This window comes from Rhinolophus ferrumequinum, chromosome 17 (genome assembly GCF_004115265.2).
Source record: "Rhinolophus ferrumequinum isolate MPI-CBG mRhiFer1 chromosome 17, mRhiFer1_v1.p, whole genome shotgun sequence".
Taxonomy (NCBI): Eukaryota; Metazoa; Chordata; class Mammalia; order Chiroptera; family Rhinolophidae; genus Rhinolophus; species Rhinolophus ferrumequinum.
The window spans coordinates 9,295,454-9,322,609 of NC_046300.1; the positions used below are offsets into that span (position 1 = coordinate 9,295,454).

The 27,156-nt window shown below is 47.3% G+C and overlaps 1 protein-coding gene across 1 annotated transcript; it reads right to left on the reverse strand.

Annotated features, from left to right (window-relative positions):
* Positions 1-1,759: 1,759 nt before the first annotated feature.
* CCR9 (C-C motif chemokine receptor 9) lies at positions 1,760-14,872 on the reverse strand. Its single transcript, XM_033132673.1, has 2 exons — positions 14,834-14,872; positions 1,760-6,422 (listed from the first exon to the last, which is right to left on the reverse strand). Exons 1-2 carry the CDS (start codon positions 14,852-14,854, stop codon positions 5,337-5,339), a joined length of 1,107 nt encoding a protein of 368 aa, XP_032988564.1. The 5' UTR covers positions 14,855-14,872; the 3' UTR covers positions 1,760-5,336.
* Positions 14,873-27,156: the final 12,284 nt, after the last annotated feature.

Consider the following 27,156-nt stretch of genomic DNA (forward strand, 5'->3'; position numbering starts at 1 on the left):
GTCACATGTCATTGTTTAGAGTTCCCATGCAGCGGTATCTGAAAGGCTGCTGGACAAGGCTGTGCCCATCCATTTCTCACCCTCTGGGACTCAGCCTGGTACTTGGCAGGTTGTTGTTGGACCCTCCAGAGCAATGGCTGGTTTGTCTGTCTGTGTCAGGAAAGGCAAGGTGGCACTGTGGGTAAAAGCCGCGGCTTGAGGGCCAAACACACCCCAGGTTCCTGTCCTCGCCTCTCCAATTGCTAACTGCACAACTTTGGGTGAGTTCCTTACCATCTCTGAGGCTCGGCACCTTCAGCTATAAAACGGGGTTAATTACAGTATCTACCTGGCACCAAGTAAACAAGCAGAGGAGGACGTCTGAAAGGTCCTAAGGGGACTCTGTCCTGTACACCCCGGGCCCTGCCCTTGGTGTGCAGGAAGATCCCTGGTGGTTGAAGTAAGATCAAAGGGGCTGTGCTCACAGCCTTCAGAGATGAGTTCTGTGGCTGGTGCTCAGCGCCCTGCACAGCTCCTGGACACCTGTGCTCTTTATGTTGAGTCTTCATGGGCTTTTGCAATTGGTGGCCCCTGGTGAAAAGATGGTTGCAGGCTTGCTTCTCTAGAAGCTGACTCAGAGCTGGAGTTTGGGGTATCAGATGTTCACCAGAGATCAGCACCTATGAAGGGAAGTGGGAGGCAGCAGGATTGGGCAACAGGAGAAGTCAAACTGAGATGCAGGCCCAACAGACCTCAGCCGGCAGGAAACTGGAGCAGACGCTGCCCATCAAAGCGCCCCCGTCAGGTGGGCATGCTCTGTCCCCTGCTTCTCAGGCACTGGATGCAGGTGGCATTGGGGGACATGGCTCTGGCCAGGGCGGCTCTCTGCAGCATAGGCCGACCCCGAAGGAACTGGCAGCTAGAGATATATGCCGACCACATTCCCGACAACTTACTTCATGAATGGAAATCTGGTGGTTGCATCTCCATTTTACCACAGACATTTTTTACTTAGCCTGTGGTACCCAAATTGACTGTGACAAATAAGTGTATCAAGAGTGGAGAGGAACTCCTAAAGAGACCCATGTTGGAGACACACATTTGCATATCTTTCATGGGTTTTTATCATATAAAAGTCAAAGAAAGACATTGAAAGGGACATTAGCTATTTGGGTTGTCTGTACCAATAATATAGAAATGATTAGAGGGACACTTGTCCCAAGAGCATTCTGGGTGCAGACCTCAACTGTAACAGGAGGGGCATGTGGGATGAGGAGAAAGAGATTGTACAGCACTGTAGCATCTTGGGTATGATGACAATTCTAAAGCCATGGTATCTATTAATCACACATAGCAAACAACTTGTTGAATGAAGAGAGATTTCTTTTGAGCGTCTAAAATGTGTAAGGTGTGGGTGGGTGCTGGCGGCCCTGATTAGTTCCCCTTTGTAAAGTTACTTAGAGCCCCTTGAGCAGACCTTTCTTTGAGAGGAGCTGGCCAGGGTGTAGGAGGGAGACGTGCAGCTGCAGTGGAGAGAGGCCCAATCCATCGGGAGCCAGAGGTCCTCGGACGCGAGGGCCAGGGTGGGACAGGGCAGGGGGATGTCTTAGCCGGAGCTCTGACCTAGACACCATGCGAACCTCCAGCTTATGAGGCCAACTCAGAACTGAAAAACCAAGCACACCCGCTCAAAGATGACAGACACAAAGTACATGTGACAGCTTTCCGTTTATTGAAGCGGAGAGTCAGCGGACGCGTGCAAAGGTCTCATCCTTCATGGAAGCCTTCGCTGTCAGCCCATCATGGAAACACCATGTGTAACCACCACACTGTGATGGCAACGGCCTCCAGGGAAGGGCGACCAGATCACCATGGAAGGCGCTCACTGGGGCTGGTGGCTTCCTCGTGCAGGACTATTTGTAACAACTACTATGGGCAAGTGGGAGAAATTATAACCACAAACCTCTCTCCAGAGTCGGCAGGCAGCAGTCTGAGCCACTCACCAGGCCACGGAAGACACTGATGTCCAGTTCTGCTGGACAACCAGCTCCTCTCAGGCTGCCTATAGGTAACAGGGTGGCATTACTACCCGAAGGACATGATGTCCCACTGCTTAAGATTGTCAGTCTTCATTTTTCAAAGTTTTCTTGCAGCTGACTTCTGATACGCGAAGTACAAACTTGAGAAATGACTAACTTTAGATTTTAACAAATTTATTAGTTCAACATATTGTGTCTACCATATACAAGGCATTGTGTGGGGGGTGAGTGTGTTTGGCACGTACACCAGATCAGGAACACACGCAAAGCTACTTGTCCAAGAGCTTCCCCAAAGAGGCTGCCACGTGAGTGGCTTGTCCTTGGAACAGTCTACAAACCACTTGATAAGCCACAAGGACACCAGCCTCATGATTCTCAGCCAAGGGGGATCGCCTGACAGAACCTTGCATCTCTCCCGCCGATGTCTGGGTCCACGTGGCACTTGGCTTTTCCTCTTTGCTAGAATGTAAGCACCTTGACAGAAAGGACAATTGTAACCTCGGTGAATAGAAACGTTCATGGTACAAATGTTTGCTGAATGAATGAATGAATGAATGAATGAATGAGTATTCTGTAGGCCTGAGAGGCAATTGCAAAAGACCAAATTTCTAGCCATCCAAGCTGACTACTTGAAAACAGCAATCCCCACTTGAATATGCATGTTGTGATGTGTTGACTTAAAATTAGTGAAAATTTTTTTGGTTAAAAAAAAAAGCCAGTTTCCTTTTTGATAATGAAAACACATCGAATTTCATTCAGTTTCTTCATTTTTCTGATTTATAGAGTTCTAGTAAAATGTAATTATATTTAATATCCCCTTTTATCTTTATTTCAAAAAGTACTCACACAGTGTATATCTGCTCTAGAAATGTTGAATGGCTCCCAACTTCCTCATGGATTTCCCCATATTGACTCTTCCAACATTTTTAGCTCAATATGTTACTGAAACCTACTTTGCTTTGAATGTAAAATGGTCCTATTTATGCACTCACTTAAAACCGAAGACAATTTGCCAACAAAGGATGCCTAAAATCTTTAAAATATGATACAGTTACAGCATGCCTTTCACCCGGCATCGAAACCGTGTTGGGGCTGGGACAGGCCAACACTGACAGTCGGGTCTAAAGGAAGCCCTTGAAACTACACATGGTCACGTGCATCAGGGTGCAATGCATGGTCGGTAGTTCTTGTGATGGTCCCACGTCTCCTTTCTTAAAAATCAGAGGGGGAAAGGTGGAGCTCCTGGCCCTTTTTTCCAACTAACGTACATTGGCCTAAGTCGTATTTACCTCTAAATTCCCACTAAGATTCCATCATCGTGTTACTTAAGTAACTCTAGACTGCGAGTAGACGCTACAGACACAATCATGGCTCAGCTTCCTCTTTCCATCCCTCCCCCCAGCCTCATCTCCACTGGGCCCCCCATGACACATGGTACTAGAACCACAGTATCAAGAGGGCATAGAATGGAAAAGCCAAAGTCAGTGGTGGTTTTTCCACCTAACTGTACAGTGTTTGTAGGTTTGGCTCATGCCTATTACTCATCCTTCCAAGTTCCCCAAACGCTATCTGTGTCTTCTGGTGGCCATACGGACGGCTCTGTCCATTTTCTGACCTTGACGAAGACATGCTCCCCTTGACTGTAGTAGGCGGTGCTTGTGGTACTGGAGCCCATGTTGACATGCTGGTCCCAGGCTGATGCTTATTTGCCACCAACTGCCCAGTCCCGGGATGGGGTAGTGAGGCCTTTGCATCATCCTCTTGCTCTCTGTCATGCTGCCCATTTTCTGCTCCCTGTCTCACTAACACATAGTTCGGAAGTGGGCGGCAGAAGGAGGAGAATGTGGCGTAGTCCAATGCTTTTGTGTCTCCTTTGGAAGGGAAAGCCTGGGATGTGAAAATATAGTCATTCACAGCACACTGGGAAAAGCAGATGCTTTCTCTAGAGCTGCTGGTTTACGGTGCTGCTCTAATAGTCCTCCGTGGAAATTCCACTGGGCTAACTGGGAAAACTTGGAAGTCACTTTGACCAAAGGAGAGGTAAAAACTGGTCAGCCAAGATGCTTTCAAGGTATTTTGGCAAGTTTATTTCCTTCTCCCAGTCTCTTACTCTTCATATGGCTATTTGATCTGTAATTGTATACATATTTAAAATAGAGAGGGGGAAGAAAGTGGCCGGTAATAGATATTTTTAAATGTACATTAAAAAGCACTTTTCTAATAAGAAGTATTTTCAAATGTGATGAATTTGCCAAGTAGCTAAAAGAAAGACACAAAACAAAACAAAAGAATTCTATTACTTCTTTTCAGCCTAATCTCTACGTTGAAAGCTTTTAAACATGCTAACACTGTACAGTAAGAAAGGAGAAGCATGGAGGCAAGTATCCTTCCAGCAGCCCCAGAAATAAGAGGGTCAATAGGACCAACCCATTTTATAGGTAGCAAAATGGATCATCACAAAAGCCGCTCGGCAGAGGGAGCCCACCCCAGTGTCAGGGCTCCAGGGCTGGTTCCTCCAGGTTGGGTTCTCGGTGTCCCTGCGCCGGCTGAGAGGATCACCTCCACGACACCAGCAGACAATCTGAATCCTTGCCCAGGGCAACCCGGCAGCCAAACGTGGAGTCACAGGACACCAAAACGGGTTGGAAACCACCAGGATCCGGATGACTGCTGATATGGTCTCTTGTGCAGGGGCTCACTGACTAAGTCCTGCAGAGAGTCTCAAAACAGGAACAAGGATCCTTCCTGGCCCAGAAAGTATCAAGGAGACCAAAGGGGAATTAGATCTGAGGTTGTTTGGAAAGATTCTAGGTCAAGAACCTATAAGACCTGGCATGCGTATCCGCCTCCAAACCAGGATAGAAATCCCCCAGAGATGGAAGTTTTCATGAAACCTTGTCCTTTTGTGGACTATATAGAGTGGCTAATGCTTCTGTATTTCCTTTTGGAAGGGGTGGCACAGAACTGAAACCACAGCAATTCGCAATGCACTGAGAAGCTGAGACTCCTCCTCCAGAGGTCAGCTGCATTGATGCCCGGGCAGGTGGCACTAGGGTGGTCTGCCATTAGTCCTCTGAAAATTCCAGGCATTGCAGGGCCAGCCAACAACCTCCTGGCTTAGCCCGTCAGTTTGAAAACTCTGGCTTGGCAAATTCTGACTCAAAGTGATGTTTAAATTCATTCCTTTCTGAGTTTTTCTTTTTCTCTTCCTCTCTTCCTTTTCTTTCTTTGTTTTCCCTTCGGTCCCATTGGTTGGGAAACTCTGTCTGTCTTTCTTGTTACTTCCGAAAGGACCATCCATCTCAGAGAGAAGATCCCTCAGAGGGAGAGAGCTCCCGAGGTTGTCTCCAGCATAGATGACAGCTTCAAGCTCCCCTCTCTCCTTGTGAAGGAGACCCACTGAGCCTGGCTGATGCAACCCAGGTTCTTCAGGGTTTTCACCAGATCCCGGCGGAATCGCTCCCCCACAAAGACGTAGAGAACAGGGTTCAGGCAACTGTGGAAAAAGGCAATGGTTTGAGTGACCTGGAGGCAGATGTCAATGTTGGTGGAAATGGCACAGTTGGAGACGAACGTGACATAGGCATCGACGGTCTGCACCAACAGAACGCAGTTGTAGGGGAACTGAGACAGGACGAAGACAGTAAGGACAGTGATGGTCACCCTGAGGGCCTTGTGCTTGGACGACTTCTTGGCTTGGGTGAGAGTGTGAATGATGATGGTGTAGCAGCAAGCCATGACCACAAAGGGAAGGAAGAAGCCCAGGATCACCTTCAGGGTCAAGACAGTCGACTTCAGTTTGGTGCTCTCGTCATGAGGGTAAACCATGGTGCAGACGGTAACATCAGATTCCTCCTTGGTTTGGCTGTACAGGATTTCCGGGATGCAGAGCATGGCCGCCACGAGCCAGACAGTCACACAAACCATTTTGCTGTACAGAAGCCTTTTCTGCCTCCAGGTCTGCGCCTTCATGGCCTGGGCGACGGCGATGTACCTGTCCACGCTGATACACATGATTAGCAGCACACAGCTGTAGAAGTTCATCTTGTACATGCTGTTCACCACCTTGCACATGAAGGTCTGGAATTTCCACTGGTCAGCAGAGGCGATGGCCCAGAAGGGAAGAGTGAAGAGGAAGAGGAGGTCAGCGATCGCCAGGTTCAGCAGGAACGTGTCGGTCATGGTCTTCACTCGAGTGCAGTACCAGTAGACGAGGACGACCAGGCTGTTGCCCACGGTGCCCACAATGAACACCAGCCAGTACAGCGGCGGGAGGAAGTGGCTCGCAAACTGCCTGACGTTGCTTTTCTTGCAGAAGAAGTCCGTGAAGTTGAAGTTCACGTAGTCGTCTATGGAAGATGAGGAGTCGTAGCCGTACTCGTCAGACAGGTTAGGGACAAAACTCTGCAAGGAGACACGACACAGCATTAAGTCAAGGACAATCTTTTGGAGGGTCCTGTCTGATGGCAGAGGCGTAGACCACTGGACCCTTCCAATTTCCCAAATCTATGATAAAACAAAAGAAATGTATGTGTGGAAAGTAGGAATTCTGAGAGTATCTGCTTGGATCATAATACATTTATTTATCCAGCAAAAGCTTATTGAACATCTACAATTCATGTCAGGTACTGTGCGCAGTGGTGAATAAGTCAGACATGGTTCCTGCTCTCATGGAACTTGCCTATACATGGAGGGCACATCCATGGAGGGCACATACATGGAGGGCACATCCATGGAGGGCACATACATGGAAGGACACATACATGGAGGGCACATCCATGGAGGATACATACAAGGGAGTGAATAGTTACAGGACACATGGCAGGTAGGGCAGGATCTCGGATGGGCACAAACTTTTATCAGACTCTGAATGATTCTGACCATCCCTTCTCTCTGTTTTACCCTCCCAGAAAGGTCCTCAGCGGTTCTAAAACGTTTCTGGGTACAGATCCCTCTGAGCTTTCTGGAAGCTATGGGTCCTCTGCTCCAGAAGCACCAACACACACAAACACTCACACGTGCACACACACATACATACACTCTCACATACAAGCACATGCACAAGCCCCAGGATGGGCTACATAATTTTCAGGATTCCTTGTTCGAAATTTGTTAAGAATTTCAAGATAGCAGAGCATTAAATCAAGCAAGTAGCACTTCTCAGTACAGGGCCTTGGGCAACTGTATGGGGAACACGCCTATGAAGCTGCCCCTCACAAGCACACACACATACAAGCACACAATTCATGCATAGATTTGCACACACACATATGCACAAACATGCCTACACTCAGGCTCACGTGCACATATGTATGCACACATATTTACACACACACATGTGCCCCCCCCAAACACACACCCCTCATTAAAGTTTCGGTGGCTTCCCGGCTCAGAAGCTCAGAAGCCATCCTAGAACCTCTAGAGGAAGAAGAAATAAGGGCTGGCAATCAGAACCCTGAGACATGAGCCCTTGAGTCAAACCTGGGACAGGAGGGAGGGAGGAGAGGGCTGCCGGGATGGAGGAGGGATGTAGTCCCACACCTGCCACGTTGCAAAGGCTCCACTCACATATCTTCAAACACTCTCACTTCCCATCAGTCCCCTCCCAGGGCTTCCAGCGGGGCTCCCAAATTCCACCAGAGACCACCAGTTCTTGCTCCCTTGCCCTGAGGCATATTCCTTGCCAAATCTCATGTCTACCTTTATTTCTCCTCAGGTAAATGAAACAGTTGTTCAATTCATTGGGATGCATTTGGAGTAGAAGTAATCTCAAATCCACAATAGGTTTTTATTTTGTTTTAAATAGTAAATATTTACATGGAAATATTTAGTTTACATATTTAGCCAGTCCTATTGAAATAACAAAACATCCTCTACCAGACTTCTGTTAGCTGGGTTCTCCCCCTCTATACACATTGTAATTTCCGTCTATTTCTAATAGCTTCAACAAGCATTTCTCAAACCATGTTTGAGTGGAACTCTACTGATAAAATAGTTGGAATCTCTGCATACTATATCACCTTCTTTGAAATTCACATTACTCATGAGTCATATTAAAGGCTCTGAAAGTCCTGCAGAACTGGTTTTATTTTAACTGCACATGAGAACAATAAAGTTTCTGCTGAGTCCTTCAAATCTGTTGAATTTTGTTCAGCAATGTTTCCTAAACTTATTTGAGCGTGGAACCCATTGTATGTGTTTGCAGAGTGCTTGGTAAGATACTAGGACACAGTGAGTTGGCTGAAGAAGGGCAGTAGGTGTCAGGAGGCTATTATCTCCTGAAGTCTGAAGCTCACACCAAGAGCTAAAGAGATGCATCCATCTCCTGCGTTGGCAGAAAATACCAGCAGGACCCCAGGGAGGACACCCAAGGTCAGTTGGACTACGACTAGAAAACTCTGGAATCCAGTCCTGACTCCAGCTCTATCTAGTGTGTGACCAAGAGAAAGTCCTATTGCAAAGAGCGGGACTGCAGAGGACGGGATCCAAGAGATGGTTCTTCAGAACCAGGCAGCTAGTTACGGCCTCCTGCCGGGAAGGGCTGAGGAAAACTCGCGACATTGTTTAGGTGCTTCATCCCTAGGCCTGCTTGATGCATTCTCAGTTTACATTTACAGATTTCCCTCCTAGCTTTGGGCATTGTCTGGAAAGCCAGTCTCTTGGGAGGACAGATCTCACGGGTGACATATTTTAGTGAAGATTTGGGAAGGGTGACATTTTGGAGGAAAGTCAGTAAAACCATGCAGACCAGCAGGTGTCGACTGTGAATCCACCCAATGAGTAAGCATGAAACTGCTTTCATAGAGGTTTATTTTGTTTGTTTGGTTTTTACATTTTTGGGTCAAATAACTTGAACAGACTCTCACGTGAACCTGGGCCCAGTGCTGTGAGGTAGGGAGGCAAACAGCGTCCCCATCCACAGGTGCAGCCCAGAGGGTCTCACAGAGGGGGCCCCAAGCAGTCCCAGTATCCCAGGGGACCCCACTTTCTCCACTGCCTGGTGAGTGGGCTCAGGACCGCCATTCCCCAAGAGGAGTCCCAAAACAAGGACACATGTCCCGCTTGAAGCACAGGAAGTGTGTTTCCTTGTGGGGTGAGGGTTGGTGGGACCGACTCTTCAGCATAGAATTATATTTAGTTAGAGACTTCCCGGGCACATTTTAAAAGCCATTCGATTCACACACAAGAAACCCTGGATTTGTATAAATTTTGTCAAGACCACATTCAATGTGGAGACCAATATAAGCCTATGTCATCGTTACAAGTTCAAAGCTTTGGTCATCTTTATGAGCATAACAGAGCAAGAGTTAGCATCCCAGGCCGGGGAATCCTGGACAAAGGTGTCCCGCCCCTGTCAGGACTATGCTTATAGCTTTGTACATGCCTGGTGGGTAAATAGCCTTTGGATCGTAGACACAGGATTCTTTGAAAATCTCCCAGCAAAACTCATGTCAATATTCACCAATATATTTATTCACTACTGTTGGAGTACCTAGTACATGTCAGACCCAGTACTGAGCACAGTACGTGCATAGGTTTAATCCCTGAGCTTCCAGATAGGGGCAGGTCCCTCTTTCGGATGAGGGGCTCCAGGCTTCCATGAGGAGTTCTGAGGTTGCAAAGCCATTATTCCATCTTCCGTCTTCTGAGCTGTGTCCCAGAGACACTGCTTGTGCTGAAGAAGTTACTTACAGAGGCTGGGTCACTCCGAAAAGGATCTTGAGAGAAGATTAGTGGAAGAGTCTGAAATCCACAGATTTTTACTCCATGTTCCATCCAAGAGCACACAGTGGAGCCTTCTGGTTTGAACGCTGTAGATTGACTTCCCACCAGCTGCCCTGGCTTTATTCCCGGGATGTGCATTGAGGTGGGATCCGAGGAGCTCCCCGGGGAAGCCCATGGTCTCCCACGTAGAGAGCAGGTCCTCAAAGGCCTTCTTCATACTGCTGTGTCCTCCTCACTAAGATCTACCCTAGACATTTCTTTGGTATTTAAATACAAAAGAGATGTGAAGAAAAGCTTCATATCTCTGAAGGATAACTACGGGGTTTTATTCTCATGAAACGTGAATTTTATGACTGATCAAGATTCACTGTTTTGTTCTTCAGATTCCATATATAATTCTAAGTTCCTTGAGCATCTTTATTACCAGTGTTTTGAACACTGTCTCTGGTAGGTTGTTTGCCTCCAGTTCGTTTTCGGTTCCTTTTCTGGAGTTTTCTCCTGTTCTTTTATTTGGGACACATTTCTTTGTTTCCTCATTTTGGCTGCCTCTCTGTGTTTGTTTCTATGTAGTAGGTAGTTCTGCTGTGTCTCCCAGTCTTGGCTGGGAGGCTTTATGGAGTAGGTGCCCTGTGGGGCCCTGGCACAATCTACCTAGTCACCTGCTCAGGGTGCTCCTGGAGTGTCCCTTGTGGGGGTTGCATGTGCCCTCCTGTTATATTTGAGCCTTAATTGCTATTGTCACATCAGTGGGTAGGATTAATCCTCAGGCTGGTTGGCTATGGGGTTTGGCCACATCCACAGCTTATAGGCTGCTGTGTGGGGGGCTTACCCCACCGAGTGGCTAATTGGGCAGTGTTCTGCTGTGGTCCAGAGCCAACCTCCAAGTATGTTGGTTCTGGGGCCTTTTAGGAGGGGCTTTGCTACAGGCCCAGGTCACCCACTGCCTCTGACCAGCCAGGTACTACCTGGTAGGAGCTACAAAGCGATCTGTAGTTGTTCACTGCCTGTGCTAAAGTTGTAGGCACCTGGGAGATGCTGCGAACCGAGGACGTCTGCCACCAGTACTGGGTCTGGGGTAGCTGCCAGAACAAAAAACCAGGATGCCCCGAGGCCTACTGCCACCTGCCAGCTCCCTTGAGTTTCAGCCATTGATAAAGTCTCATGCAAGTTGGGTGAGGCAAGGTCTCAGGGAGTCACCAGAGTGGGAAGAGTTGTGGTCAGCAGGTTAATGTAGACTCTGGTTTGGTGCCAGTGCTGAGCCTGGAGCTACTCAGCAAAAGTCTCAGAGCACACTGAGGCCAGTCGCCACCTGCCTGGGGTCTGTCAGACTCTGACAGTTTTCCTAGAGTGCAAGGTGGGCGGGGCTGTCTGCTCACAAAGTGCCTCTGGCATTGGGGAAGTTGGGTGGGGCAGGGTCCCAGGGAGTCAACATGGCGGAGCTCACCAGGCCAATCAGATTCAGATTTGGCCATGTGGGGGCGGGCTCAACACAGGAAAGATGGCGCCCACCTGCTGGCTGCAGGGGAGAAGGACCTCCTCACAGGGAAAATGACCACTGTCCTCCAGCCCTCAACCCATAGCAACACAACTCAGTCTGCCCCCATTTGTCTCCCACACCCCCCGCGTTACCATCCCTTCGCTGGAGCTCAAGGTGAGTGCCTGGGAATGAGAGAGTCTGTGCGAGGGCTGTGTAAGAGGACGCCTGGGTTTCCCGCCGCCTTCTGTCCCACCCGGATGGTCGGAATCCCCACTGTTTTTCACAGCCAGAGATTGTGGGGACTCCTCTTCCCGGCACCAGTACTCCAGGCTGGGGAGGCCAATCTGGGGCTAGGACCCCTCCCTCCTCTGGGGGGAACCTCCTTGGCCGAGATATCTCTCCTAATTCTCAACCACCACATGAAGGTTTGGGCCCAGCCTGTTTTGCGTGTCCACCCCTCCTACCAGTCTTGATGTGGCTTCTTCTTTATATTGTTAGTTATAAAACTTTGTTCCGCTAGTCTTCTGTGGGGACAGAGCCAGGAGTGCAGTTTCCAGGCTCTCGGCCTCACGTGGAAAGGTGCTGGCTCAGGTAGTAAATGGCCATCAACTGTGATTGGATGGCCATCAGCTGTGGCTAGTTGGCCGTCAGCTGTAACCAGTGAGCCATTGGCCACTAATATAACTGCTGTGGCTAGGCTAGCAGAAAATGGGGGCTAGCAAGAAGATGGTGGATGAGATAGCAAGAGCAGATTGCAGTTAGCACGGCGGGTTGCAGCCAGCAAGTGGGGTTGGTTGGTTGGCAGAGAAGTGGACGGCAGGTTGCGGATCATGTGGCTCCTGCTTCCTGTGTCTCTAACCCAGCTGCTAGCGAGAATATGGTGGTATGACTCCCCTATCTATGGCTCTGTGGGTGTTCCTTTTTGGCCTCACCATGTCCTGCGTTCTTATGTGGGGAGCGGGAGCTGAGACCCCACATGACACCTTGCATGACACTTCAGATGGTTCTCCAAGTTGCATGGTCTATAATTTAGTTGTAATTTTAATGTGTTCATGGAAGGAAGCAGGCACAGTGTTTACCATCTGTGGATCTCTTTGCCATCTTGGATCTCTCTCTTTCTCAAGATTCCCTTTTTAATTGGGAGACTCAGCCAAACTCGTAGCCCAATTTTAGTAACCAAACAAGACCCTTTAGACTAGCACTATCCAATAAAAATATAAGGCAAACCACAGGTGAAGCCTGTATTTTCTAACAGCCACATTAAAGAAGGAAAAAGAAACAGGTGGAATTCATTTACTAAGGTATTTTATGTAAACCTGATATATCTAAAATATTGTTATTTCATTATGTAAGCAGTATAATATTGAGATATTGTGCATCCTGCTTTGGAGTAAGTACTGTTTTCAGACTGAGTGTGTTTTGCACTCACAGGACATCTCAGTTGAATCAGCCACATTTCAAGTGCTCAACAGCTTCGCACAGCTCGTGGTCAGCACCGCTTTAGGCTTAAAACCCAAGTTCTAACTCCTCTTGATATTTTCTACCTATTCTACTTCCTCTAACCTTGTTTTAATTTGTGTTCTTTTTCCTCCTAGTCTGTTGTTTATATCTTCGTAAAGTGTTTCCAGTATGTTATGGAATGTGAGGCTGGCAGAGATTGAAAGGGCGCCACTGTTGACAGAATATGCCCAAGCCCTGCTGTCTGAAGGAGCTGACCAGTTCTCTTTCCTGTCTTATTAAAATGTCTAGAAATACTCTTACCAAAGGTTTCTCTTCCTGTATTTCTTAGCAAACTATGTTGTTCTCAGACCCCCTTGGAAAAAAATTAGGTATTTACCAAATCTAGACCACTGTTTGCAAACTGTCCTCCTGACTAGCTGGAGTCTGAGCTAGTTCTCAATTCTTCTTCCGCTGTGAGGGGTGGTGATTTGTGAGGGTGGGGAGGGGCCCAGACATGGATGGTGCTTTTGTGAAAATACGGCCACCTCATGCCGTGCCCACACTGAGAGAGGGGCATGCTCATCCCACGCCTGAGAACCATTAGCTCTTTATGTCTCTTCTGGGCAATAAACAATATAATTTGTTCATTCATTCAATAAATATGTCCTGAGCACCGTCTACATGCCAGGCAAGTAAACCATTTCCAAAGGACACCATTTAAGTCACTAATGGAAATAGAAATGGAGCAAGACATTAGAAAGGTCCACAGCTCCTAAGTCAGGCCAGCCGATTGGACAGGGTGACATGAGTGGGCATGTGGTTTGCCTGTGTGCACAGAGGGCCCTGATGGCAGCTTCACAGCTCAGAGATGTCCTTTCCAGGGTGGCATTGTGGGAGAGCTGTGTCACTCCCAAGGGGCTGCTTAATTTAGGCATTTATATCATTTATTTTGGATGATTTTTAGCATTTTGATCAAGAAAAAAGTGAATTATCATCATGCATCTAAGTAAATGAGAAAATGTAACAGTATGGCCAGTGGCCAGCCCAGAATTCAGCAATGTGGGCTGCCTTCTTGTCACGTAGGTTTTTGTTTCTATTCTGTTTTTGAAACCTCAGCAGGTTTTAGAATGATTTTATGATCTTAGAGACCGCTGGGTTCAACGTCTTCATCTTAGAGAGGAGGAGACAGACCTGGGGATTGGCGTGTACTACCCAAAGCCCTCGGCCACTGGGGGAGGGTCAAGGCCAGAGACAGCCCTCCACCCCCCTCAGTCCCAAGCTGGGACACTTTTTCTTTTTTTCAGTTTCAGGTGTACGAAACAATGTAATAGTTAGATATTCACAGCCCTCGCAAATTGATAACCCCCCGCCCCCAATCTGCTACCCCTCTGACATCATATATAGCTGTTACAATTCCATTGACTCTATTCCCTATGCTGTACTTTACATCCCGTGACTATACATATATATTTAGTTATAGTTAACATTCAATATTATTCAGCTTCAGCTTCAGGTGTACACTGCAGTGGTCAGGCATCTACACCGTCCATGAAGTGGTCTCCCTAATGAGATAAGTGCCTATCTGACACCCTACCGAATCTTTACAACATTGATTGTATTCCCCAAACTGTCTTTCATATCCCCGTGGCAATATTGTGGCTACTAATTTGTACTTTCTAATCCCTTTCCCTTCTCCCCAAGCGGGGGCCCTTTTAATCCCTCATGACCCAAAGCCTTGCCCTCCACGTTCTGATGTTGTCCACCTGACCAAGACAAACGAGTCCCATAGTCAGGGGGCCCAGGCAGTGTGGCTGTCAGGTCCCCCACCTCCACCTCCTCGACACAGTGTGGAGCACCACAGGTCGCCTGTGGCTTCCTCAGCCCAGGAAAGCTCATCCTAGTTAAAGATCAGAAAACCCCTTACCTATTAATAAAATCTAAAATAGCATTTTCCTCTGTCTTCACAACGTACCCCAAAGCGCTTCTGGCTCTTCGTGTTTGCAAAGCCCTCTGCTAGACATCGACCTCCTGTACGGGGCGCTGCTCAGCAGAGAGCTCACCCCTGGAAATCTCTCAGAGAAATCCTTCCCCCCCCCTCAACGGATTCCCTCCTACACCCCAAAAAAGGGAAGATGAGAGCATTTTGAGGAGCATGAGGTGCGTGGCTACTCACTGTGAATTCCGTGGGTGTCATGGTGGGTCTGACGCAAACTTCCTCCTAGAAAGACAGCAAAATCAAAAAGAGGACTTGTAAATGAACAGTAAGAAACACCTCAAGGCGGAGATTACATGTTCAATCTGTCTGTTCTCGTGGGGAGAAAAATTGCCACCAAGAGTTGGAGTCCATGTTATGCGGAAGTCAAGTGCTCTAGCTTGCAAACTCATCTTGGTTGTTCACATAGAAACGAGAGAAACCTCTCCTCTGAGGGCCTTTTGGGGTTTTAACATTTTCTCAGCATGTCCTTTATCCATTAGCTTGTTTTCTCTTGACTCAACTTCTCTGTCAGGGTCTGTTTTGCTGAAATGCTGAAATGCCACCTCCCAACACACACACACACACACACACACACGCACACACACACACGCACTTTTTTATCAACCAAGAGACTCTTAAAGATGACAGGACAGTGTGTGACTTGGGGATGTTCTGGTCCAGACTCCACAGGGGAAGGGCCTCTGGGTAACGAGGTGGCAAGAACACAAAGGTGGGCTGATATCTGTTAGTTTCCAGGTCCCTGTCCCAGAGGGGCCAGGAGCCCCAGCACCTACCTGCATGCTCCGTTTACAAGCTCACGGAAGGATAATAGGCCTTGTTTTCGCTGGCTCTAGCAGAAAAAGGAAGTCCTAGGTTTGTTTACCAAGGAAAATGGAGTTCCTTAATGTACAGGGCCTCCGAGCTGACTAAAATCAATCTCGGCTGTTGTTTTCATGTGTTTTGAATCTCTGTAAAACCCACACCCCTGAAAGGACCAGGGGAACAACAGTTCAACTCCCTTCAAAGAAGGAGTCTGTGCCTGAGCTGGGTGTTTCCGTTTATACTTTTAGTGAGTATATATCAAAGAAACATGTCCAGCGCTTCACCCCCAGGTTCTAGAAAAAAACATTCTCCTTCATAAATCCAACCCTAACCTGTTGGTTTCCTTTCCATAACACGACATCCTGACTCACTCTGCTTTTCTGAAAGTCCAGTGGTTTTCAACACATAATGTGTGATACAACCACTTTGGAAACCACTTGTCAGTTTATTGAAAAGTTCACCATGCGATCTAACCGTCCCACTCCTGAGTATTTACCTAAGAAAAATGCAAGCAGGTGTCCACACAAAGATTGACCTACGAATAGCAGCTTTATTTATAATAGCCAACAATTGGAGCAGCCCAAATGTCCATCGAGTATAGTGATAGGATCAGGAAAACGTGAACGATCCATACACTGGAGTCGGAATGAGTGACTGATATGCACAGCAGCATGGATGGATCTCACAATGATTACGCTAAGTAGACCACAAAAGGTACATACAATGTGATTCCACTTCTATAAAATTCTAGAAAATGCAGACTAACCTGTAGTGACAGAAAGCCAATCGGTGATTTCCTGGTGAGAGAGAGAAGGAGGAAAGGGCAGGAGGGGTGCAAAGGCGTCTAAGGAAGCCTCGGAGGTGATAAGTATGTTCCCTCTATTGACTGTGTGATGGTTTCACAAGTGTATACATATGTCGAAACTTATATTCTGTCCTCTAAATACTTGCAGTTGACTGTAGTTGGACTGCAATGGAGTGGTTAAACTGAAGAAAGGGAAAAAAGCAAGATCTGATGAAAACTTTTCAGTTTTCTTCACTCCTCAGTCATATGTGGCCATTAGCCGGCAAGGAGAAAAGCAGCCAGAACTTTCTCTTGCAACCTTCCTCCCAGCAGCGTCTCCGCAAGTACCTTGCGGTGCCGTGTGCTGTTCTATGGGTATTGAGGGCTCAGTATGAACTCATGATTTTAAGATTAGATGTTAGATAATTTGAGTATGTATGTATTTGTGTTTCACCTACATATTTCCTGTCTCTTTTTGCTGAAAGGACCTGAAAACAATGACACACAGTGGAATGAGCACGCAGTGCCCAGATCTTGGTTTCTAATTACCTTTCTACACCAAAAGGAACCAGGACTCCTTGGAGAAATGTGTGATTCCAGAGCTAGGGCAGGAAAACTACAAGATAAACCTGGAACTGCTTTTTGCACCAGAAAGCAAAGAAGTGTTCAAAGGGCCTTGAGGAGTTGTCAAAGGGACATAGGAGCCAATTTGATTGGGACCCCACTAGCCAAGTCTGAGATAATTTGAGCATCTAATTAATTAATGATAGCAATAACTAGAACATATTCAATTAAATGAGGATCCATGAATCCAAACCGATGAAAATAAATAAGAGAAAGTTCTTATGATGCCAACTAATAAACATAGAAAGAATTGTGGAATTAGAAAAGCATCAATGGGGGCCGGCTGGGTGGCTCAGGCGGTTAGAGCTCCATGCTCCTAACTCCGAAGGCTGCCGGTTCGATTCCCACATGGGCTAGTGGGTTCTCAACCACAAGGTTGCCAGTTCAATTCCTTGAGTCCCGCAAGGGATGGTGGGCTCTGCCCCCTGAAACTAAAGATTGAACAGGGCACCTTGAGCTGAGCTGCCACTGAGCTCCCGGATGGCTCAGTTGGTTGGAGCGTGTCCTCTCAACCACGAGGTTGCCGGTTCGACTCCCGCAAGGGATGGTGGGCTGCGCCCCCTGCAACTAGCAACGGCAACTGGCCCTGGAGCTGAGCTGCGCCCTCCACAACTAAGACTGAAAGGACAACAACTTCAAGCTGAACGGCACCCTCCACAACAAAAATTGAAAGGACAACAACTTGACTTGGAAAAAAGTCCTGGAAGTACACACTGTTCCCCAATAAAGTCCTGTTCCCCTTCCCCCAAAAAATGGATGTTCAAATTAGTGGCGGAACATTTCATGAGGAATAGGATATTTACCTCATCTCAAAGGGTCTCAGAGAAAATTATATACATGTTGCCCATTGACTTTATCGTTCTCTCTATTTTTTTCCTGAATCATGCTCTAAAAAAATAAAATCTTTTTTTAAATGCCCAGTTAAGTTTGGAAGATTCCCAACTCAGCTAATTTAACTTTATTACAGTTTGGGGAACAGGGAGATTGGTTTGGGGAACATTTGTTAGAAAACACTGCATATATGTCTGGTACCCGTGGCTTGTCACCTCTTCTGTATTTGCATGAAGTGACTGAATATTAATCAGATCATATCTGAGAAAAGAAATTGCCAAAGAAAGAAGCTGCATAAAGAAGAAGGAATGCCTTTGCTTATGGTTAGAAATGCATAGTTTTAGGTTAAGTCTAGGGATTGATGATAATAAGTTGGTAAAAGAGTTTGGGGGAAAGACCTCCACGCTGCTGTGGACAGTGTAAATCTGTGTGGTCTTTTTGGAGGGTTAAGCCATATCTGTCAAAATTTACAAAGCACAACAGCTCTGACTCAGCAAGCACTTCATCTGCTGGGAACACACCCTACTGATATTCTCACAAAAGAACATAAAGATACAGATACAGGGATATATGTTACAGCTTTTTTTTTTTTTCTTTCCCAGAACAAAAAACTAGAAACAACCTAAATATCCGGGAATTAATAATATTCTGGTACATCTATTCAATAAACCACCTGTAGCCAATAAATAGAATAAAATAGACTTCACACTGATGCAAGGAGGTCACCAAGGTTATTGGGTAACAATGCAAGGTGTAGAAAACTATGTTGCATGATCTTTTCTAAAATATATCAAAGGTTGTGCACCTCCCTGCTGATTAGTACTGAAACATATTCTGGAAGGAGATTGCACGATGAGGGCCAGTGGAAAGTGAGACTTTCATTTTTTTGTAGGTTTTGTAAGCTATTTAAATGTTTTACTTTGCCCGTGAAATTTTATTTTAAGAGCTATCATAAAAATAACTTGTCAGCTTTTTTTTAAAAAAAGAAGAAGAAGCCCAGCGATCTTCCGTTCCATACACCTGTTTGCAAAACTCGTCCAAAGAAGGAACCGGTAAACCAATCCAGCTGGCCGGGAGAGCAGCTAGCATGAAAAAGCAAGTCTAGTAATTAAACTCCACGAGGCTACTCTTTCTGACTTTGAAATCCTACACTACCTTGTTATAAAGGTTTTATAAAGGTTTGTCTTCCTTCCATGATAAATGTGTTTCTGGCTCATAGAAAATTTGGAGTGAGCCAAAGAGTACAAACGAACCTAAACCCACCATCTAAAGACACCTGCCCGTGGCCTTTCTATCTATTCCTCTCCACTCCTTGTCAGAATACTTTTTTGAATATTTCATTCCACAGACTGCAGTCTCAAAGCTTGCTTTCATTTTCTTCTTGCCCCTGAGATGGATGGAACAACAGGGTGGGAAAAACCCAAAGATGACAAAACATACTGAAAGCGAGGAACCTCTCAACGGTCTTTTGGGAGAGCACTGGCGTTTGACTCAGCGCTGCCCCCAACCTCTCCCTCGCTGCTCAGTGTGGCCTCATTACAGGGCTGCACCCTCCTGTTTTGCAGCACGGATGAGTGAGGTGGGGGAAAGCACAATGGACCAGACGTGAAGGCCCCATCTGCCCTTTGGCCTGTCCCTTTCTGCCTGTGGGAATTTGGCACCGAGTAACATGCCCCCAGATGGAGATGGTAGCCCAGGCTCCTCCAAGGGCTTGTAGGGAGAATCAAGAGCTGTGCTGTGCATGAATGCTCTCTGCGGAACGCAGAAAGCTGTGAGAATAAGGGAATGTTCTTCGTCCCACAGCTCACTTATTTCATGTGACTTGACACCTGAGCTACTTGCTTAGCTTAAACAGTGTATAAGACGCGATCTGTGTCCTCAGAAGTTCAGATTCAAATGAAAAGGATACGTCATGGCTGCAAATACTACGATGGTAAATGCTAGGAGACGCTTTGGGAATTGGGAGAAGGAAGTCATGTTCTCCAGGGCTGGGGAAAACCCAGGAGGGCTGCATTGAGGAGGTGATGTTTTTGCTGGCCCTTGAAGGCTGGAGAGCATGGGGACATGCAATGAGGGGAGAGAACATTGCTCCAGGGTCGGGAAACATATCAACAAAGGCATGAAAGCCAGAAAGCGGGAGGTGTCCGCAGGGGTCTTGGAGGTAAAGGAACAGAGCTGCTCATTCTGCAGAAGTGGAAAGTGTCTATTAGAAACGTTACCCTGGAATCCGTTACTATCCTACCATTATTTTTCTATCCTCTACTGTCCTGAATTAAGCAACATGAAAATCAGCAGGGAGCTGCTGTGGACGCAGCAACTCCCCACATCCATAGGCTCGGCCGCTCATAGTAGCCCAGTGAACTGGACACTAATGTGAGTCAGGAATGCAGGTCTCACTTTGACCTCTGTCCAGTTTGCTACAGGGTCAGGTGCCCACCCAGCCCCACCCTCATAGGCACTGCCCTGGGCCCCGGGGCTCCCAGTGCCAGCCTATGAGTGGGGTGCACTTGAGGGGGCTTCAGAGCAGAGAGATATTGGAAGAAAGGCTGTCAGACTCTGAAATGGCAGATTGGCTTTTGTCTGTTCAGCCGAGGGAGGGCGGAGAGGGGCTCTCACAGGCTGTCTGCTGCTTCATATCCCAGGACGCTCTCAGTACAGCTCACCTGCCTGCCGTGTCACCTGGATGAGCCAGGGCTGCTTGTTTGAAAGGACAAATCGGCATTCACTGGTGGGTCATTTAAAACAAAGTAGCTTGGCTTTTTTTCTGATTCTAAAGGAGTATTTTCACAATGTACAAAGAAAATCCCCCCAAAGCAGACATACATAATGCAGAAAATATTACGAAGAAAATATTGCAGTTTAAAAGGTTAAAAATAATTGCAAAAACTGCAATTACTTTTGCGCCAACCTAATAAAAATTTCTAAACATCTCTTTCCTAGTTCAGCCATTGTTAACTTTCTGAGATACCTCCTTCTAGATTTTTGTCTGTAACACACACACACACACACACAAACACACACACACACATACACACGCACATTCAGGGGTAAGAAAACCAGACTACATAATGTTCTATCTTGCTTTTTAGTTAACAGTCACTCCGGGACGGCTTTTAACACCAAGTCCATGTGAAGCCCTGTCATCCGATTGGATGACTGCTGAGTATTCCATGGCCCGGATAGGTTACAATTGATTTAACCCATCACCTGTCAGTGCATACTTTATTTGTTTCCAATTGTTCACTGCCACAGAGACTGCTACCCAACATCCTTCAAATGGGTCAGTCTCTCAGACCCAAGGACCTCATGTGGGCTTCACTTCCCCAGCCCTCGGCCACCTTCTTGTCACTTGTCCCCAGCACCTGCTTCTCCCTCCTTTAAGGTACCAATCACAGAACAGACTGCCCTGAACCTGTACTTCATGTGTGTGGGTGGCAGGGTGTCTTATTACTCACCCTAGAAGCCTGGGCAGGCACCACCTGCTTCATCTTTGCCTCCCTGGCAACTACTAGCTAAGTTTCTGGTGCCATGTCTACTGAACATATGAGTGAAAGCCTGGGTTCTAGGAGTCACCGTAGCAGTGCCCAGCTGAAGACACAGGTGACACTGGGACAGAGGAGGAAGCAGGGCGATACTCACAGGCTCCAGGAGAAGGCGACCCCACCAGCTCTCTGCCTGGGATGAGGGCCACGTCTTCTATGAGCTCTGAGCAGGCAGCAACCTGGTATACACACCAGAAAGGAAGCCAGGCCACCCCTGTCTGTGTTGTCACTGGTGGGGTGGCCCAGGAGGGTGGGGAGTGGGGAGTCACCAGCTGCAGCTTTCAGCAATCAGCAGAGTCTATGATTTGTAACCAGAAATGAAAAGCCTAGAACTGCTGGGCTAAGGGAAAACCATCTTCTTTGAAGACGCGTAAACAGGCTGATTATCTAAGAACAATGTCGTTTGCTAGACAGCACAGCTACTCACAGGGAATGGGGAAGTAGAGAGTTCCAGTGAGAGAGGTCAGCCTTGTCAGGCTTGCCAAAGCTGCACATTTATGAGGTTTGTTTGGGTGGTGGTGTCTGAACAGGCCCGTGTGGGATCGTCACCCTCAGTGCTGTCCGTCACCGTGGAACCCTGTTTGGCCTTGAGAGATGTACCCAAACCCATAGAGCTGTGCCGTCCAATACAGTAGCTGTTAGCCACGTATGACTATTTAAATGGAAATTCATTCAAATGTAACTTGTTCCTTAGTCACAGTGGCCACATCTCAAGTGTGAGGTAGCCACATGTGGCTCGTGGCTACCGTAGGAGACGGCGCACATGTAGACCCTGCCTCTGATCTCTGTACGTTCTATCGAAAGGTACTACTTTAGAAAGTCATGCATGTGACGCCTATCTAGGAACAGGGAGTGTTGGAGGCCTACAAACACCTTAAAATTGGGGTCAAATACGGTAAGATTTTATTTTGACATGTCCACTATTCTTCAGGTATATTAACACTGATAATATGTTTCATTTGGTTAATTACAGGTGTTTAGATGAAATTTTGCAAAAGGCTAAACACATAGAATGTTATACTTTTAATGAGGCTCACACATGAAGTCTTCCCAGCTATAGCTATGGTGGGTCCTTGGATCACAACACAGAGAAAAGATCCAAGTTGATTCCTTGTTGTGATTGTAACAGATAACCCCCTTTTTTATATTTGTTCTGGGGGAAAATCAACAATCACAATCCCATGGAGACTGAGTTCCTCTTTCCGGTATTTTTCTCATCCTGGGGACTCAGGGGTGACCTCCGGCAGAGTGGGCCTCCCCAGATACGGGACCCATCAGTCACCATCAGTTTGGACAAAAGGACGTGTAAGGTGAAGCTGGATTGATCACCTAAATAGGAAAGGCCAATGATTAGCCCCTATGACAGGTACAGACTGTGAGCAGTAAGAATGAAAGTGATGGTTGATTCTGCAGCCGTGAGGGAGCCGTGCGTTCCCGTCCCTTGTCCCACATTTGTTGCACGTCGTGTCTAAAACAGTGCCTGACAGAATCAATCAGACTCACTGGCTTTTCACTTCTCCCTCTACACTGGCAATTGTTGAGAGAAAAGGGAGGGGCAAAAGAGGCAAGAAAAAGCTCCTGATTTTCTGGTTGTCTTTGGTCGTGAGCAACGAATCTGCTTCTCCCCTGTGTTTGGCCGGGACATGGGACGGCTTTCAGGAGACTGAGACACGCACACACTGTGGGTAAGGAAGATGTGCTTTCTACCTCCTGTTGGTTCAGGCTGTTTCTTCCCCAGGTAAGGGCATCCCCAGCAGACATTGCTTGCCCACTGAATGTTTGGGTGAGGCAGTGGGAGGAAGGGAAGTGGAGGAGGAGGTCAGGGAAAAAGAGAAGGAGTAAATGTGACATTGTGGGAAGATTCGCTCCTGTGTGATCCCTGTGGTCCAGGAGAGGCAGGAGCACTCAGGTAGCCTCCAGGCCTGGAAGAGCTGCTTCAGGACTCCCTGGTCCCCTCCACTGGGACACAGAGAGGAGGCACAAGGCTGGGGTGGCAGGAAGACGCCAGGAAGCGGTAGAGAGAACTTCTCATTTCTCAGAGGAGCCTGCGACAAATGTGATTCCTTTTGCTGTCGTCCAGTTTAGGTTCATTCCTTGGAAAGAAAGCCCCATTCTTTTGTTTTCATTGCTGCGTTTCTCTCTTTGCAGGTAGAATTCAGAGAGGAGTGGTCCTAAGAGGTCGCAGGTTCCCTTTTGTGGAGGGTGTTTCTCCCTTTGTATTCTCACCCTGCCGAAGGTGAGCTCCAGACGGCAGGGCGGTGTGTGCCTCCCCTCAGCCCCGCGGCCAGGGGCAATGCCTGCAGTTGACAGGTGTGTAGGGAAAAATTGTGTAATGGAGGCTGCAGTTCACAACCTCTTTCTCTTAACAGAGAGAAGACTCAAGTCAGCTTTGTAGGAGGGCCAGTGGGAGTGTCAGGTCTGGGTTCCCTCTCGTTCATTCCCACATTCAGAGTGTCTGACACAGTTTTGCTCCAATCCTCTGCTTTCCAGGTTCTCCATATTTAACATTCAATCCGTAATCTTGTTCTCGTCCTTCCTGAGCTTTCCCTACATGTTGGGAGCATCATATTCCAAAAGCACAGTGGGCTCTCTGGAACAGGACAATGCTAGATTTTTACTCTTCGTCGACTAAGGTCTTATCTTAAGTTGGGAAGCCCAAAGTGTCTGGAAGGGGTTAACAGTAGTCTGGTGGTGAGGGTCTGATCGGTGCAGGAACGAGGGTTCCCAGGGGCAAACTTCCAAGAAGAAAATTCCTAAAGCCTCTTCTTTGCCCACTGGCTGCATGAGGACAGGGGCCAGGGATCTTGGCTGTGGTTGCAGCCCAGCAGCACATTCTAGCCGCATAGCAATCATCTTCTGATTATATTACTCGTTAGCATGAAGCTCTTACAAGTCCTGGGAATCTAGAGTAGAGCCACCCAATAGAGCTTTCTACAATGGTAGAAATGGTCTCTGTCTGCATTTTCAAATGTGCAGCCACCAACCATATGTGAACACTTAATGTACACTTAAATGGTGGTTAGGTGACTGAGAAACTGATTTTTCTTAAATTTTGTTTAATTGCAATTGGTTTCAATTGAAATGTAAATAGCTACATAATGGCTGGTGGCCACCATAGTGGACAGTGCAGGTCTGAACTGACCCACCTTTCAGTAGGACCCTTAGGATGGCTCAGTGTATGACGCAAGCCGAGGGCCGTGGCCAATGGCCAAACTACTCTCCTGGGCTTGAAGGGGAGCTCCTCCCTTCCCTTTTGCTAAATTTAGTTACCGTGGAGCCACTGGAAGTGAGGAGGCCAGTTAGGAGGCCATTGTCAGAGGCAGAGAGAGAGAGAATATGAGTGAATGAATGCATGCATGCGTGCATGAATGAATGAATGTCTATACCTTGCAGCAGCAGGAAGAATGAAAGGGGTGGGAGAAACATGGCCACATGGCCCACAGGAGCTGGCAAATGATGGGGTGTTGCAGGAGGGGGAGAAGAAGACCACTTGGAAGCTCTGGAAAGATTTGGGTGCCTTTCACAGAGAGGGGATGTGGGAGGGAATGTTGGTTTTAGCAGACAGTGATGCATTTAGCATTGGATGTGATATGTGAAGATACTGAAATGAAGGTTTCTGAACCTCAGAGGGAGGTCAAGAGTTCACCGTGCAGCCGCCAAGCTCTTGCAGAACGTGCCATGAGCTATTGGTAAGGGAAGTAAATGTCATCCACACCTCCTGAGGTTGTGTGCTCACAGCACGTGAATCGTGAGAGCAGTTGCAGGACTCGTGATTTTATTTGCCTCACGTCTTAATGACAGAAAACCTCCCTTCTGCCTTGACACGCTTTATCTCATTGGAAGATCTCGCTTGCATCTTTCATTCAACATAAATGTGTCCAGTTCCTGGGATGTGCCAGCACTGATCTAAGAGGTAAGGGTCTGGCGGTAAAGGAGACAGCTAGTATTAAATTAAATGAAAGAATTAAAGCAGAGAGATGACGGGGTGACATGAGAGAAAGGTAGGGCTCACTAAAGAGGTGACATTTAGGACCTGAAACACAAGAAGGCCCCTTAAAGGTGAAGACGGGGGAGACCATTCCCAGCAGAGGGAACAGGTAGCAGGAAGAGCTTGATATGTCCAAGGATGAGAAGACCACGGTGCTGCAGACAGACAGGTGTGAGGGACAGCCAGATAACCAGGGGGGCCCGACTGGGCGGGGGCTGGAGACTAGGGTCCATAGGTTTGATCTGATGCCAGGTGTGATGGAAAGCCACTGAAGAGATTTACGTAGGCAATGACGTGAGCTGACTTGCATGCCTGATTAACTCATGGGCCGCTGTACGGAAACTTCAGGGCAAACAGCAAAAGCTCATGGTTTCTCAGCGGGAGGCCCGCCAGCCAGCACCTGCTGATGGGATGAGAACTTCCTTTTAGCTGGGCCACCGCAGGACCCAGGACCCTGTGCTCTGCCTGCCACTGTTCCTTCTCCCACTTCTGCCTCTAAGGAGGCATCAGAGCGAATCCACAGCGCTCAGATCCCTCCCCGTGTCCCGACACCCCCGACTGAGGGAGGGCACCATGCTAACTGCACTTAACCTTTGCAGATGATGACAGCTATACAGCCAGATGTGCTGACGGGTTTTTCTTTCTTTCTTTTTTAATAGACTTTATTTCTCAGAGCAGTGTTAGCTTCACAGCAAATTTGAGCAGAAAGTACAGAAAGTTCCCACGTATCCTTTGTTGCCACACACACGCAACCTCCCCCAGTATCAACATCCAGCCCGAGAGTGGCACATTTGTTAGAAATGATGAAACCACATGGACACATTATAATCACCCCAAGTCCACAGTTTACGTGAGGGTTCTCTCTTTATATTGTACAGTCCATGGCTTTGGAAAGATATGTAATGAAGAGCGTCCACCGTGACGGTATCACACAGAGTAGCTTCACCGCCCTAAAAGTCCTCTGTGCTCTTCCTATTCATTCCTTCTTCTCCCCAACCCCTGGAAGCCACTAATCTTTTTACTGTCGCCATACAAGGGCTGACAATGAAGTTTGTGAGCTCATCCTAGAAAAAGTGCTGCCTCCCTCATTACTGAGTATCACTACGGTCACCTTGAAAATACTCCCCTTGGGAAACTATGCACCGACACCAGTGCCTAGTCCACCCTTCAAAGCAATTTGGGAACTCTTCTTCTGGAATGGCCGTCAGAACTGTCGTCATATTACCCTTGATGTCCTGAATATCATCAAAATGTCTTCCTTTCAATATTTCCTTGATCTTTGGGTAAAGAAAGAAGTCATTGGGGGCCAGATCAGGTGAGTAGGGAGGGTGTTCCAATACAGTTATTTGTTTACTGGCTGAAAACTCCTTCACAGAGAGTGCTGTGTGAGCTGCTGCATTGTTGTGCTGTAAGAGCCACGAATTGTTGGCAAAAAGTTCAGGTCATTTTTGTCTAACTTTTGCATGCAGCCTTTTCAGCACTTCTAAATAGTAAACTTGGTTAACTGTTTGTCCAGTTGGTAGAAATTCATAATGAATAATCCCTCTCATATCAAAAAAGGTTGAAAACATCATTTTGACTTTTGGTTTGGACTGACGGAAATTTTTTGGTCGTGGAGAATTAGCTGACTTCCAATGTGTACTTTGACGCTTTATTTCAGGGTCGTATTTGTACACCCATGATTCATCACCAGTGATAACATGGCCCAAAATGTTGTCTTGCCTCTCCGAAAGACACAGCCACACGTTGACATGAACACAGCTGTGAGACTCTGATATACCGAGGTTATGAAACCTTACCGAGCTGTTTTTACAATGCTGCCAAGTAAGCGCGTGGTGGCAAGTTCAAGAACTTAACCGTCAAGCCTCATAGATTTGCCTCTTCCAGCATGTTGCATAGTTGGAATCATACAGAATGCAGCCTTTTCAGA